The sequence below is a fragment of the Ceratina calcarata genome, unplaced genomic scaffold (assembly GCF_001652005.2).
Source record: "Ceratina calcarata isolate Rehan_Ccalc_2016 unplaced genomic scaffold, ASM165200v1 scaffold368.2, whole genome shotgun sequence".
In the NCBI taxonomy this organism is placed as follows: domain Eukaryota; kingdom Metazoa; phylum Arthropoda; class Insecta; order Hymenoptera; family Apidae; genus Ceratina; species Ceratina calcarata.
Genome location: NW_017159898.1, coordinates 1,029,294 through 1,044,970, shown reverse-complemented (window position 1 = coordinate 1,044,970; position 15,677 = coordinate 1,029,294). Strand labels below are relative to the sequence as shown.

At 40.0% G+C, this 15,677-nt stretch overlaps 1 protein-coding gene across 3 annotated transcripts in view; it reads left to right on the top strand.

Annotated features, from left to right (window-relative positions):
• Positions 1-4,948: 4,948 nt before the first annotated feature.
• LOC108625583 (Vesicular acetylcholine transporter) overlaps positions 4,949-15,677 on the top strand; it is a 59,983-nt gene continuing 49,254 nt past the window's right edge. For 2 of the 3 annotated variants that reach the window (XM_026814153.1, XM_026814152.1), the window contains exons 1-2: positions 4,949-5,055; positions 6,225-6,419. Coding sequence is in view for 1 of the 3 variants with exons in the window: in XM_018025780.2 (XP_017881269.1) it covers positions 7,738-9,492 (1,755 nt within the window). In the remaining 2 variants the exon portion in view is untranslated. Of the gene's footprint in view, positions 5,056-6,224; positions 6,420-7,581; positions 15,502-15,677 lie in introns of those variants that run through there. The other variant, XM_018025780.2, reaches the window with a different exon arrangement.

Genomic DNA, 15,677 nt, shown 5'->3' with positions numbered 1-15,677 from the left:
AAGGAAATGGGAATGAAAGAGAAGGAAACGCGTAGAAGCAACGGTGAACTTATTCGCAGGTGATGTACTTGCTGATCGTTCTCACGTACAACCTCGGCTACGATTTCTTCGCCTTCTTCTACGAGGCAAGGATCCTTTTTTTCTCTGTGCAGCAGAGACTCGTTCCAGTTTTTAATTATTGCACTGGAAGGAAACGCCGCGGGCGGCAAACGTATCCCGGTGTTGTACGATTTATATTCTCCTGTTGCGCGTTGTTGTCTTTTGTACCTATAATGCGACTCTTGCCTCATCCAATTCCCATAAGTTAGTTTCACGTTGAAAACGAACGAACGGATTCTCTATCGCGACTGTTTCGCGCCTCGAGTAGCCTGATCTCATTAAAACATTGTCCAGGTTTCAAATTTACTTGCTTCTCTAAATGCGAATTCGATCTTTGTTGATTGAACATTTCAATTTTTAATGGTATCTGCGATTCATTAATTAACATGTCGATTAGTAGAGATTTTTAAAGTGAGACACTGCATTTAATGAAAGAAACAATTTTGACTTTTCCCATGTGTTTCTACGTTGCATTGTGCAATTCCATAAAAATATGGTGACGTATAATAAAGTGTCTGGAAAATAAAACATTGCGTGAGGCCAACCGTTTACATGTAACCCTTTGAATCGACTTATAGTTATAGAGGGAACGCGCCCATCCACTACGGTGGGTAGCGACTAAAGTCTCGGGGATTATGTTCCCTCGATACTTTCCGTTCTAACGAGATTTTGCAAGAGATTTGGCGCTGCGTCATTCCATTCAGAGCCGAAGTGAATTCGATCGTACGGAACCGAATTACACGGGCCGTTCGCCTGACGACGTTTCAACCTGGAACGCTCAACTCCTTTCTGAATCGGCTCCTTCTTTTCCTCCGCTTTTCTACTCCTCGTTCTCGCACGTCCCGCCGCGGAATTTTGTAAGACGGTACGTGACTCGGCGTCTACCGAGGGAAACGCGAAACTCGCAATCCCTGCCCTCCAAAGTGAACGTCCTACGCGAATCCCTCTGATTAACCCACGAAACCCTTTCTCATAAAGTAAATTCTATTTATATACGAAGGAACAATTATAAATGCATATAAAACAGAAATGTTTACAAAATAGAATCTACAGTAATTAATATGGAACGTTAAACACTAGGAAATTGAATTTGAAATAAGTTAGATGCCGGAAGTGAAGCGTGGAATGAGTCGCTAATTGAAAGTGCTAGTTAAAATTTGTAATAAGTAATAGTAAAAGATGTTTTAAGAAATTCTTCTTAATTAAGAAGACAAAGAAACATTGTTCGCTGTTGGATTCAAACGAGTAGACATAATATTCAATAGATTGATGGAATAATAATTTGAAGTTAATTAGCGTCTCAGCTTGTTATCAAGCATGTTTAGTATACGAGATGAATTATCTTCTATATATACCATATCGTACATACTACGTCTTCTACATATACCGTAGTATACCGTACATACATATACCATAGACTAATCTATCACGTATAATGTTCCTCTTTGATAATCAAGTCGACGTGTAAAATACACTAATTATCTTCCTACGTTATCATCAATCTTAAACATTCTCGTTCGCCTTGGATACAAATTAGTACGCTTGCCTTCAGAGTTCTTATTCCATTAAGAATTAAATTCTCATTCCGCAAAAAATTCATAAAGTGCTTTTATGGTTTACACGACGACCCTGATCTTCATATTTCATGGCAACTGAGCTGATCCTAGTACGAAAAAAGGTTCGTATCACTTCCAGTGTATGTACAAAACTTAATCACTTATCGAGTGATTAAAAAATTAAAATCGTTTAATTAAAATCCTTTATCTCCAAGGGGGGAAGATTTAGTCCAAGATTTCAGTCACAAAACGTCCGTGTGAACTTCGTGATTAAGAACGGGTCGACGATAAAAAAAAGTTATTCTTATTGTGTTGAGTTAATAAAGACCTATCCTCGTTTTAACGTGCGTAAGAATGTTAATCTTCATTAGAAGAATAAATGTTTACAGTTGAATGATAAAATTGTTTCTACTATCCGAGAGATTTCCATTAATTTACTCCTCGGCTCCCAAATCCTTTGGGAACGGTGGTATCTGAATATAACCGAGTATGCAACTACAGGATTACTACATCCTTTCCTACTGAAGGCTATTCCCAGTCTCCCGTTTTGTTCAATTTTGCATTAACTGCATCGGCAATGAATAGCTTGTCATTGAGTCGAAAGTAAATAAATTAGATTCTACCTACGATTGAGAAGATCGCATGCTGCATGCTTCATTATTATACAGCAAGAAATTAAATTTATAAGAACTGATCTGCACAGTGTATGTCTTTAAAAATATGTAATTTTCATTTGGAAATTATGATTAAGATAGAACTTTGCGTAACGATTTCCTAATCTCAAACGATGCGTGTATGCATATTCGTTACCCGTTCTCACGTTGTGCCCTGTGAATCGTGACTACCGATCCCAGTGTGTTTTGATACGGAAAAAAGTGGAGCCGTCAGGCGAGCCGTGCATCCTTTTCGCGATACGGAGGAAGTTTAATAGAAAGATCGGCCGCGGATCGGTTACTTATGTATCTCAAGCCTCGCGCCTGCACGCAGATCTACTAATGTGAGAAATTCTGCAACATCGATTCAACCTTTTTTAGGGCCCGCGATTTCCACGTTACGCAACCGATGCAAAGAAGACGTTAATCACGATTCTTGCCAGACGCGATTGTTGTACACCGCTTGTGCGAAAAGCGTGAGGAAACGGGTTGAAGTCACCATGAAATGCGTACGCTTTGTAAATTAAGAATGCGATTAGATTTCCGGAGCCTTGCAAATATACGCAAATTTTTATATATTATATGTAAAAAATATGATGTATAAATAAACATAACAGAACTATAAAATCGATATAAGATTTAATAATGTTACACTTGTGTTGACACAAAACAAGGAACCTTGGTTTTTCATTTATTCTTTAACTTTGAATAATTTGATGGAATTATAATTTTATATTCAATTTAATAATGAAATCAACTATATATTTTTTTGCACATACACTATATGAATACAGTGTCCAAATATTAATTTTATTGATTGATTTTATGCAGGGTACAAAATCATTACGAAATAAAATGGGTACAAATACTGATTTCTCTTCCTGTACGTGCTCTAATTTTCAAGCGTTGAAACGTGGTCTACTGTCAGCAAAAGGACCAAGAGGATTTGTAACGCCAAGCGTTCAACTGTCGTCGAGAGTTTACTAGTTTCTTGGCTCGATTAAATATTCTGAGGGGCAATCTTACATCCTATAAGCAGACCGCCCGGAGCGTGAGAGCGTGACCGGGTGGTGAGTATGACAAGAGATTGGTACACTGGAGTCTCCGCGCGTAGCATATCAGGATCGAGAGATATAAAAATTCACCGATCAATCAATGGATCGTTCCATGGAACACGTTGGCAGAACAGTAAAAATAAAATTGTAACGAATAAAAGTCTAGTTTATAAAAAGAGTAGTTGTCATAAAGTCTTATTGCTTTGTATATGTGGCTAATTTTTTGATACATTTTTTTAAATTTCAAAATAGATTAGTATCAGCATTTAGTTAGGGGAATCTAAAATTGTCACGGACTTATTTTAGTTCATTATCCTTAATATTAATGCTTGTTAAAATTATAAAACAATATGCACCACTTCCAATGATAAATGAAGATGACATTGAATTTTCATCGTAATATTGTTCACAATCTTGTACAATTTTCTATTCGAAATATAGTAAATTGTATAATCTTTCATTCTAGAGCCAATCTAAATCAGAAAATTAGTCTCTGTTAAATCAGCTTATTTTTAGATGGAAACATAAATGTTGGATTCATAGCGATTCAAATATAAACCTGAGTAAAAACGGCTTTTGTACATTTGTGCAATAATAAGTTTTCGTGCGTCTGCGATATCTTAAATGAATTCATGTGAAATCAAAAATGTATAAAGCGTGGAAGATTTTCCCTCGAAGTAGCTTCGCGAGGAATTTTTCTTTCTTTGGAATGAAGAGAATTGGAAGAGAGAACTTAGTCGTCTTATACAAATTTAAAGACGTGAAAATTTAACGATTTCCAGTGGGGCGAATATCTTGGATGAAGGAACATTCCCTGGTTCAATTCCATCGGGTTTTATCGAATCGTTAATCGAAGGTGAGGTCAAACGTTTCAATAAATTCCTCCTCGTCGACGTTTTAATTTTCTATAAACATTTATATAAATATCCGCGGTCCAGTTCTCTCGATATTACATATATATACATACATACATGTACATCTATCTTTTAATCGAAATAAGTTAAACAGTGTCAGATCGCAGAGATGTTCTGGCGACAATCAGACAAAGAAACGACATTAATATGAGCCCGTCGGCTCAGATAGAATCGAGAATAATACACGTCTAGGCGAATAGTTTTTTATAAATGCTCTTCTTCCACGTACATACTTGAAACTCGGTACGTTTCTGTACTTTCTTATAGCAGGAAGAAAGAGCATAAACGAAAGTGGTAGCCGACGTTGAATGGTCGGTATTCCAAGAACACTGGCCAGTGGTGTTCGAGAACCCCTTTTTCTCGACGCAGCCAGCAGCCCACAGTCGTACAGGTGAAGCTCATATCGACCTGCCGCCAGAAATACCGCGCAGCATCGACCGTTGTCGTTATACCTGGTGTGCTTCCTCTTCCCCCGGGGGCCATGCCACCCCCGGCACGGAGGGCGAGAAGAGGCCAGCGGGGGATGCGGATAGCTGGCACAATGGTAGAGGGTTTGGGGGCTGACGCACGGACTCGTCGTCGCGGCCAATCCCTGGATCCTGGAGAACCGCGACTGCGCCCTATCACGATTTCCTCTTCGGCTGCGGGCATCATGGGGACGGGAAGAGGGTGACGTACAACACGGTGGCGGGGAGAACTTCGAGGGCAGACGTTCCAAGGCTACTCCAAAGGAGAGACACGCCGAGACGCCCCTGCCATCGGGAGCCCTTCGGTCTCAGTAAGTATTCTCAGTTACATTTCGATTCTTCTATGTTTGCTCATACCTTTGTTTCTCCACTTATTTTCCAATTGCATCCCTCGCATAACAGTTGTGTTGCGTTCGTCAAAATTTTCGATGTCTCGTGTTCATGGTACCGATCATATGTACATCTTATTTTACGGTTAGATCGTGTCGACCAGTGGTCTCTAAATACACACGTGTATCGTTTCTATTGAAGGTTTTCAGAAATAAAAATCAATTTATTCCCGAGTCTCCACTTATGAACTTTCCACCGTCATTCGGTGTTTCATTGTTCTTAAACATCAAAATTATGGTGTTGTATCTATCAATGAACAAACATTCTTCATGTTTTACGAAAGTGACGTAGAAGAAAATAATTAACAATGATAATGATAAATAGTCGTCTTATCGATTAAACCAGAAATTGAGTGTATATACAGGGTGGTCACGATAATTTGTAGCATCGTTTTATGTCGTAAACGATAAATATTAGAGAAGAACTGGAAAGGAGAAAGTTGTAGTACGTTTGACTATTTAACAATACGTTATCAGTATGTACCGTTATTCTACACAAGAAAAGTGACATACTACTAAATATAATATTATGAAATTTCAACCTTATTTCTTTCATTTCTGCCCCCTTAGGGTCCTGAAGACCGTAGCGTACTACATGATTGAACTCGTCTTATTGCCCGTTTTCATACTAACTATGTGAAAAAATATAAGTACTATTTAAAAAAATGAGTGTCACAAAAAATTTAGATACAATGTCACGTTGCTAGTTAAATATATTACAACCTCCTCCTCTTCAGTTTTTCCTGTTTACCGTTTATGTAAGAACGATGGTCTAAATTATCGTGACCACCCTGTATAACGTGCTATGACATACATCGTTGTGTTACTCGTATATGTAAATAGTGACACCTAATTGCGACAAATGCATTCCTGTGTTACAATATTATAGAACTAGATTTTTTATTTAAAAATCATCATCAAAATTCCATAATTCGTACGATAATTATAAAAAGATCACACAGTATATAGAACTGTATGAATTATAAATGAAGAGTAGATATAATAATTGTTTCAGATTTTTTACTACTTCTGATTCCAACAGATATTTTCGTTGTATAATGAAACGGAGGATATTGTTGCTGATATTTCAGGCTCGGTTGTAAATTCGGCTGAAAAGGTGGAGGGCCCGGGGACAGAAGAAGCTAAGGAGTCGGTGAACGGCTCGGGGCCCGAGGTCGGACCGGACGTCACCACAAAATTGAGCAGTTTGTTCGCCGGACTTCCTAGTTTGGCGGGTCCCCAGCGCCTCGCCTCATCCCTCAGGCAGAGATTCGCCAATAACTCCGGTAAGTTGTCGAATTTTCTTCGGTTCACGGCGTTCCCCTCGTCACGAGACTTGTACGCTTGTCTATGGAGGCTCGTTACGATCGTTGACGAAGTTACGGTTCCCTGCACGCCAACCAGTCATCGTAATTAATAAACGAGGGTGCGGACACGCACCGAACGACGCGACGCGACGTTCCGAGGGACGTCAGTTTACGGATGATCGTTTGATGGAAATAATTAATCCGTTCTGGTCTGGCAGAGATACAACGTTTAAAGTCTTAAACTACGTTTGCCGATATCGAACACGCGTTAAACGTCTTACGAGTAAAACAGAATTAAGTTTAAATTTTCAAGCTATCATCAAACATTTGCTCTCCTTCAGTATTGCAACCGTAAATGTATTTTTAATTGCGCACTTTTTCTGCCGAAGGGGTTCTAAACTATAAACTGAATTTTTCATTGGCGATATAGGGGAGAATAATTCTGAGAGAACATACATACGTAAGACCGAGGTTTGTTCTCGCGTTGGAACGTACACGCGTTCAGCTGTTTTCTTTTCTTTACCCGGCGAGGTTCATTAAATAATTACCACGCACCCCATTTATAGAGTAAAGCCATACCATCCACTGCTCGACCTTCACCCTCGTTTCACCGACGGCGAGACCCCCGTGTTTTTATCTCTCGTAACACGATACGCAATACCAGACATAGGTAGCTAGGTACAGATCGTGCCGCCTTATCGAGGGGGAGCCTCCACCCGGTGTCATGTTCACTTCTATACCCGCCAGAAGCAACCGAGGAATCGACTACACTGTGCGTGGTTGATAAACGGAGCGAAAAACTTGGTCAAATGAAGATGAAAATGAGAACTTGAAACTCGTCTGTGGCGCGCGCGGCGACGATCGCGAACGGTTGGATCGGGGTGGGCAGAAATCGGTAAGCGTCGATCAGGCCGGGTCAGGGCTCCCCTTTCTTTCGAACCTCTCATCGACTCGACGAACGAAAAGATCCCGTGACGAAACTGTGAAATTAGATTCAGGCTAAACCTGAAAGGTACCGGGAAACTTTGAGAACGTAACGGAAACGACAGATTAGAGAAAGAGAAAAGAAAAAAAAGATAATGTACGTGGATCGTGTGGAGGTCTCGGGAGCTAACCGTGTCAATTCGGCGATCTGTTGTAGGTTACCCCTGGCCCGGCCTGATGCGCGCCGCCCTAATCGCGACGATCTCTCCGTCACGATCGCTCTCAAGGTCGCACCAAGTGATCGCGTTTAGTTCCTCTTGCTAGACCCTGGATCATCGTGTTCTGTTAGAAGCGGACACCTAGAACGACCACAATGACGACGATACCGATACTCAACATTGAGTTCAGCGAGCTCAAGGAGTTAATATGGACGAAGTTACAGGAGCCGAAGGCTCAGCGAAAGTTAGTCCTGGTTATCGTATCGATAGCGCTGCTACTCGATAACATGCTCTACATGGTGATAGTGCCGATCATACCCGATTATTTAAAGTATATCGGTGCCTTTGGAGAAGTCGACGATGATGAAAACGCGACGGTGCAGCATCATCATCACGGTCAAGACTCGGCGACGGGAATACTGTTCGCGTCGAAAGCTATCGTCCAGCTGATGGTGAATCCGTTCTCTGGTGCTCTGATCGACAGGATCGGTTACGATATTCCCATGATGATTGGATTGTGCACGATGTTCGTATCGACGGCTGTTTTCGCATGCGGCAGAAGTTACGGAGTTCTGTTCTTCGCTAGGAGCCTTCAGGGAGTGGGTTCAGCGTTCGCGGACACCAGTGGCTTGGCTATGATAGCGGATCGCTACACGGAAGAGTCGGAACGCTCGAAAGCACTTGGTATCGCGTTAGCTTTCATTAGCTTTGGATGTTTGGTAGCACCACCGTTCGGTGGTGCTCTCTATCAATTCGCGGGCAAAGAGGTACCCTTTTTGATACTCGCATTCATCAGTCTCGCCGACGGTGTGATGCTTCTTCTGGTAATGAAACCGTTGAAGGAACAATTGAAGGAGAGGCAGCAGGGAACCCAACAAACGATCCCGATTTGGCGACTGCTCATGGACCCGTACATCGCTGTATGCGCGGGTGCTTTGATGATGTCCAATGTCGCGCTGGCCTTTTTAGAACCTACTATTTCGTTATGGATGGAAGAGAACATAACTCACGATAACTGGAAAATGGGGATGATTTGGTTACCCGCATTCTTTCCCCACGTGTTCGGTGTCATAATCACCGTTAAGATGGCCAAACAGTACCCGCAACATCAGTGGTTGATGGCTGCCTCTGGCCTTGCGTTGGAAGGCATGTGCTGCTTCATGATACCGTTCTGTACTGGCTACAAGGTTCTCATGATCCCGATATGTGGAATCTGTTTCGGTATAGCTCTCATCGACACTGCTTTGCTGCCGACGTTAGGCTACCTGGTGGACGTCAGATACGTCTCCGTGTACGGTAGCATCTACGCTATAGCCGACATCTCGTACAGTTTAGCGTACGCAGTTGGACCTATAATAGCCGGCGGTGTCGTGGAGGCGATCGGTTTCACGGCTTTAAACATCGGCATCGCGTTCTCGAATTTGATGTACGCGCCCGTGCTGATGTACCTAAGGCACATCTACGATTTCAAGCCGTTCCAGGACGAGGCAGACGTTCTCATGCAAGATCCGCCGGACAAAGAGTACCAAACGTACGTGCTGCAAGAGCAGAGACCGCTCTCGGGCGAAGTTGGCAATCATCTGAATCAGACGCGGATGGAAACAAACGTGGATCAAGGTTACGATCAGAACTACCAGGCTGGACAGAATTATGATCAGAGTGGATATGGTCAGAATATTAATGCCGGCGGATATACCCAACCCTCGATGGGATACGAGCAGCCACCTATGTACGAGCAACCGGCCAATTACGGGCAACAGCCTACGAGTTACGGTCAGCATCAGCAGAGACATTACGGACAGGAGCCGCAGGTAGGAGGTCAGATGGACGCGAACCCGTTCAGGAGACCTCCGAATGTCGATCAGATGCCTTCCGGCGATAGCAATCCATTCAGACAAGGAATGTATTAACGCGGTTTACGCAACAGCTTATCGGATAATTGTGATTGTTCGCCAACGAAATATCACACACGCTAGTTTCGCGTCACGATATGAATATCGCGAGATAGTCTTCGAGACAGGCTTCCAAGTCAAGGATAATACTGTTGCATTAGGACGATCGCAACACGCTCGTTCCCTTTCGGTGATTTATCAAGTGCATCGACGCGGCGCGGACTCCCCGTCGTCGTCGTCGTCGTCGTCTTGTGAATTATGAATTATCGAAAGAGACCGTCGTGTCGACTTCCAGAACGATTATTTCAATATTTTAGAGGTCTATCTTATGAAAGAGTACCATCGCGAAGTTCTATGCCTGGCCATGTTCAATGTCGGTCTTCGGGATCATTCAGAGAGTGGTAGTGTTAAAAGATCTTTATCGATCGTATTCGTGTTTTAGGTTTGAGAGAAGCAATTCTTCTTCGGTTAACATGAAATCAGAGCAATTACTATGTCGAAATTTGTGAAGTAACCGTGATTGATATTTAACACAGTTCTGTGGTTTCTAAACACTTACAGTTTTATCGAATTATCTTATTAAATGATTCATTATTGGACTCTTCATAAAAGATAATCTTTTAAAAAATTCTTCCTTCTTCTTCAAAGATCCTGATAGAATTTATATAGTATTATTCATCTTTTATTAAAAACTTATTAGCAATTTTAGATTTTATAAGATAACGACAGATCGGCGTTTAACGCGTTGTAAACGAGGAGGGTAGAACACGAACAGGCAAACAAAATTCATATAAACAAATTCTGTAACATATCTAGAAGATAAAGCAATATAAGGAACAGAAAATCGTCACCTGTGACCGTAAGGCACAGGAGTGAAACAATACAATGTTTGTACAAAGTCAGAGACAGAAGTGATGCAATAATGGAAAAAAAATTCGCGAGAGGAGAGGCATCGGTGTCGATAATAATCCGAAAGGAGGAGATCCATGGGGATTCATGGACGAGGCTGAGAACAGAAACAACACGACCGCTACGGAGGCTTTCCCTCAGCAAGGACCTTCGCACGGTTCGTTGCCAAAGAGATTGGCAGAATCCTTGGTTTTTATCCGTTTCGTTCGCGTTTCATTTGCTGAACTGAAGAACACATATCACTAATTAAGTAACTCGAGTTATTAACTGTTGAGGCTTTCATGTAGGTAATTGTATAGATAGGGTGTATGGTAAACGAGAGAGGAGGCAAGCTCTCCTATAGCCGTAATGTATTACGATATCGACGAAGTACGTTGTGACCATTAAACCGTAATAACTTATCATTATATTATTTCATATCTATCTACCGTCGCCGATAGTCAAGTGATTATTTTATTAGCGATCTGAATTCGAGTTTCTCGGGGGCAGAGCGTTCGCGTAGATGTACTCAGGATGGCTCGGTTTTTATTACGTAGTTCAATGATTTCGACTTAGCAAGTGTCGGTATGCTAAATTCACCGTTCGCTGATTAATCGTCAAACGGGACAGAAATTTTATACAGTTTGATATTTCTAATTTACAATTAAACGAGGATCGATGAGACTTGATTAGTTAGCTGAGTTAGCACTCTTTTAGTAATTTTGACAAGGGATACTGATAGGGCAATACTGATCACGTTTCGAGATATAGTACGTACATTAACTGCTACATATCTGTATTTTCATGAGCTTATTTTTGTATGTAGAGACACTTCCGTTCGAATCTCGTTCGTTTGATTCGCTGTGGATAATCGGACAGTATTTAACTGATACGTAAACTTATACATATGCATTCCTATACATACTATGTATATAAATATGTAACGCGTATACTAACTATTATTATGCGCCAGCGACCCGCACGTAAAGCTTTACGAGTCCTTTGAAATTCTTTCGCGAACACGGCTGGTTAAAATCATTCGTTTTATTCGCAACTACACACTAGGTTCACGCACAATAAATATCATTTCACCGACTCTGGACTTGCGCGTTAATACATGAAATATTATAATTTTTATACATGACAATTATTAATACATGAAGTATTATAATTTAGTAACTCTGTCAAAAAAAAAAAATAGGTCTCGTTCCTTATGAGCGTTGAATATTAGTAAATACGTAACAGAAGTATTATTTGTTGAATCGTAAATTTATATACAAAACTAAATCTCTGTTTATAAGAGAATGGAAGAAACTTGTTTTACATCGACAGCTGATCACACAGTAACGCAACACCGCAACTTATCGCGTTAATCATACTAAATGATGAATCAGAATACGAAACCTTGACATATCCATTTTATCCGGGTAAATGACGTTTCGCATACGTCAAACTAAAAGCATCGAGTAGAACGTGAAATCCATTTGCTTCCGTTGTCACACGTCGCGACGCCCAATTTTAGGCGCAAAAAATTGATCGCAACTCGCGAAATGTATCCGCACATCAAAATCACGCAGTGAAATAGAAACGACTAGCTAGTAGAGAGGGGGGGGGGTTGGATCGTGTTTTGAGAGACTCGTCAAATTTTACGCACGCGTCCAAAGCATGTTCGTACCTACTCGTCAATACTCAGAGACGTCGCAAGGAGAATAGAAAGGAAAAAAGAGAGGAACGATGTAATCGGAAAACGGTGTACGAAAAAGTTCGACTCTTTCAGCCGATATTTAGGGTCACCGGTGTTCGACTAATTCAAGGACTCGGTGCGGTAATGTGAGCTTCGGGGTGGCGCGTCAGTTGTACTTAGCGCTTCGCTGAAGAATCTTCGCATCGCGTCGCGTCCTTCGAAATCGTCGTCATAATAAGCGCTTTGAGTTAACAGTGCCTGAACTTTCAAATTTTTACCCCGTTCTCCCGTTGTCGTGAAAATTCGTAATTCGCAGACTGTACCTATACTCCCGACCTCGTGAAATCTATGTACCCGAGTCTAAGTAACGTAGAGATTCTAGGTAGGTACACTAATTACGTATGTAAGCGTGTTCGATTAGAGTAGACGAGCGCAGTTTTCATTCTTTCGTTCATAGGCGAAAATTCAATGTCGTGATAAAAAGATGTTTATACTATATATAGGTGTACGTATGCGGACTGAGTAAGATGTTTGGATCAAATTGGAAGTAGAAGTTCATGTAGAGAGAAGTTGAAACTGTTCTACTGTTCTTTTGCTAGGCTATTGTATATTTTCGTCTCGCAAAAAATTAAATAGATTCATAATCTCAGACCAATGAAAATCATCGGTTTTAGAATTCATACATTGTCTCGACGTTGCTTTTGCAATTCTTTTTCTGCACGGTAGTAATCTTTCTCGAACGGAGCGCAAGACACACATGACTCGCTCCAATTGTCTACCACACCCTGTATTTGCAGTTCCGTTTCTATGAGCTGGCCTCTATTAATAACGTCTTAAGGTAACGATTGGTAACGAAAATAAAACAAAAACAACGCGACACTTGCCGATAGTTATCGATGAATGAGGATCGTCGCGAAAATATGTGCACCGTGATTTAGCTTATTGTTAGTCAATTATACTTGGAGGAAGTTATTGATTACTTCGCCGTAGTTTATTAAAATAATTTAACTGCTATACAGTTTTCTATAGTAATATGTATATACGATACGTTGCAACTATTTAAAATTCTTAAAAGCCGGAACAATAGGATCTATCAAAGAAGTATCGTACTTTATGTTTTCTACGTATCGTTCTATTCTACATTGTTAAAACTTGTTAGTATGCTGCGTAACAAGTTGATCATATATTATCCCTATTCAAGGAAATATTTTCTGATTATCATTTTTGTTAAGTTTTAATATTTTAATATACAGAGTACTTCATTGAAGTAGCCAGTTGTTGATTGCAGATTAGAGCATCTTCTATCACTATACAACGAATTTCTTTTTCGGTTCGACTGACACGGTTCATGATCATAATTCATATCGGAGAGATTTTAATGCTTGACGAGGTAATTTATATTATATTGTATCATAGCAAAGTTAAATAATATCTATCATGTACGTATCGAGCATATAACGTATACAGGATATTTTCAATCTGACGATACGATAGGATAGAACGTGATATCGCAGGTAAAAGTAAATTAAAAATATCGAATATCATTTTTTCACATCAGGTTTCGTTATTCTACTCTTTTAATTTGCTTTTACACGATGCGTTGCTTCTCCGTTGAACGAGCTTGGGAATATTCTGTATACAACATATAATAAAGTATCTAAAATACGTAAATGAAGCTTCTTTATGTATGATTCTATATACATGAAGAGTATTAGAGATGGGAATTCTTTCCTGTTTCTCCTCGATGCGAGTTCGCACCGTTGGGAGCAAACGATAGCTATCGGGCAACGCGTTGTATGTATTTACTTATATGGCAAGTTGTATCACAGAATATTATACTATACATATGCGTAATAAAAGTATAAAAGTATACATACATATGAATATAATAGACATGAGTATTAACGTATAACACGCACGTACACATAGCTTCTTTTATCTCTTGTAAATACGTTATACGGTATGTGCGCGAATACATATATATATATATGTATATTTAAAAAGAGAAAAGAAAAAAAGAAATAATATACATATAGTGATCTTTCTCTTTTTTTCCGTACGAGGGACCTGCGTATATATGACATATCTCGCCTATATGTATTATATTGTTTGTGTGAGGTTGTAGCATGAACGCGAGCGATTTAAACGCGAAACGTGTGAGGAATATGCGATAAAAGGTAAGGAAATAAATAAAACGGTGTGTTCGTGATTTAGAAATGTCGAACGTTTAGATTGCTCGCGATATTTTTGTCAATTTTGTCTGTTTATTAGCCCCTTTTATTGTGCGAGGAGAGATTAACACATTAAGAAAACCACGTACACGCTTTAACGACGAATTAAGAGCGTCTTGCCGCGAAGCTCAGATTGATGCAAAATTAATAGGAGTTTCTATCTTCAGGTCTGAGAAATTCGAAGAAATAACGTTCATCATGGTGCCAATTGTCTGTTGTATTTTCCATACTTTGATAGAATGATTTCATCAATAACCGGATGACAATTCCTAACTTGGGATTAAAAAGTTATTTATATCCCTATAGAATTCCTAGGTCGCAGGTTGCAATATTTACGTACTGATTAGTTAAGGAAGGAAATAATTAGGATATGCGAGAGGACACAATTGTTCGATTTTTGCCTAATTCTTTATTATGTCGAACAATTAACAAGATTTACTTACACTTTCTGAATATAATATAGTGCGACGAATTAATGTATTTTGCTCAAAATTGTTTTATCGAAACCTCGCTCCTTGTCACATTCAATGACGTAAGCACAGAAAGCACAGTATTATGTCTATTTGAGAAAACTTCTATTATACTTGCGTCAGTCTGATGTCTACGAATTGCCGAGATAATTATTTACCCTTCCATGAAATGCACGGTGATGCAAAATACATTGACGGCCGCACTTGGAAATTGTTTAAACCAACCGACACCGAAACCGGAAACGTAGCAATTGCACTCGCACTTCCTGCGCGCATACTTCAGTATGCAAAGATGCACGTGCGCCTATACTGAGGATTATACATATGTACACAACATACATGCATACACGCAAACGAATCACTGGCGTATTGGCACGCGAGTATGACGAGGTAGTTACGTGAGACAAAACGAAGGTACTTACTACACACGACGGCGACGATGGTGGCACACACATAACCAGCACACAATGCATATGTACCATGTACGTATGTATATTCAAAGAAATCGAGTACCGATGCTGTGTATGTATTTGAAATCTATGATACTGTAATGTTGTTGAACCGGTTATTAAAGATGTCATTGTTACCGAAGAATACCATGAGTTATGCTCTTTAACACATCAATGACCATGTCGTATCAATTGATTTCGCAATCAGTCCAATGATTTGTTATGTTCATACATTGTCGAGTACATTACGGTTAATTTGTGAGAGCAGTTGTTAATCGATTGAATAAAAAAAAGAATTAACGAAATGATTATTTTCATTGATTTATTTCCATTTTCAGTTCTCGCAATTACAACGAACCCAACTTTCCCTATTACTAAAGATTCTTTCATGATTAAGAAATAATTACTTACAGGATGTTTCTACGATTTTATATTTCAGTAAGTGCTATTACATCGCCTGCGACGATGATTTGCATATATG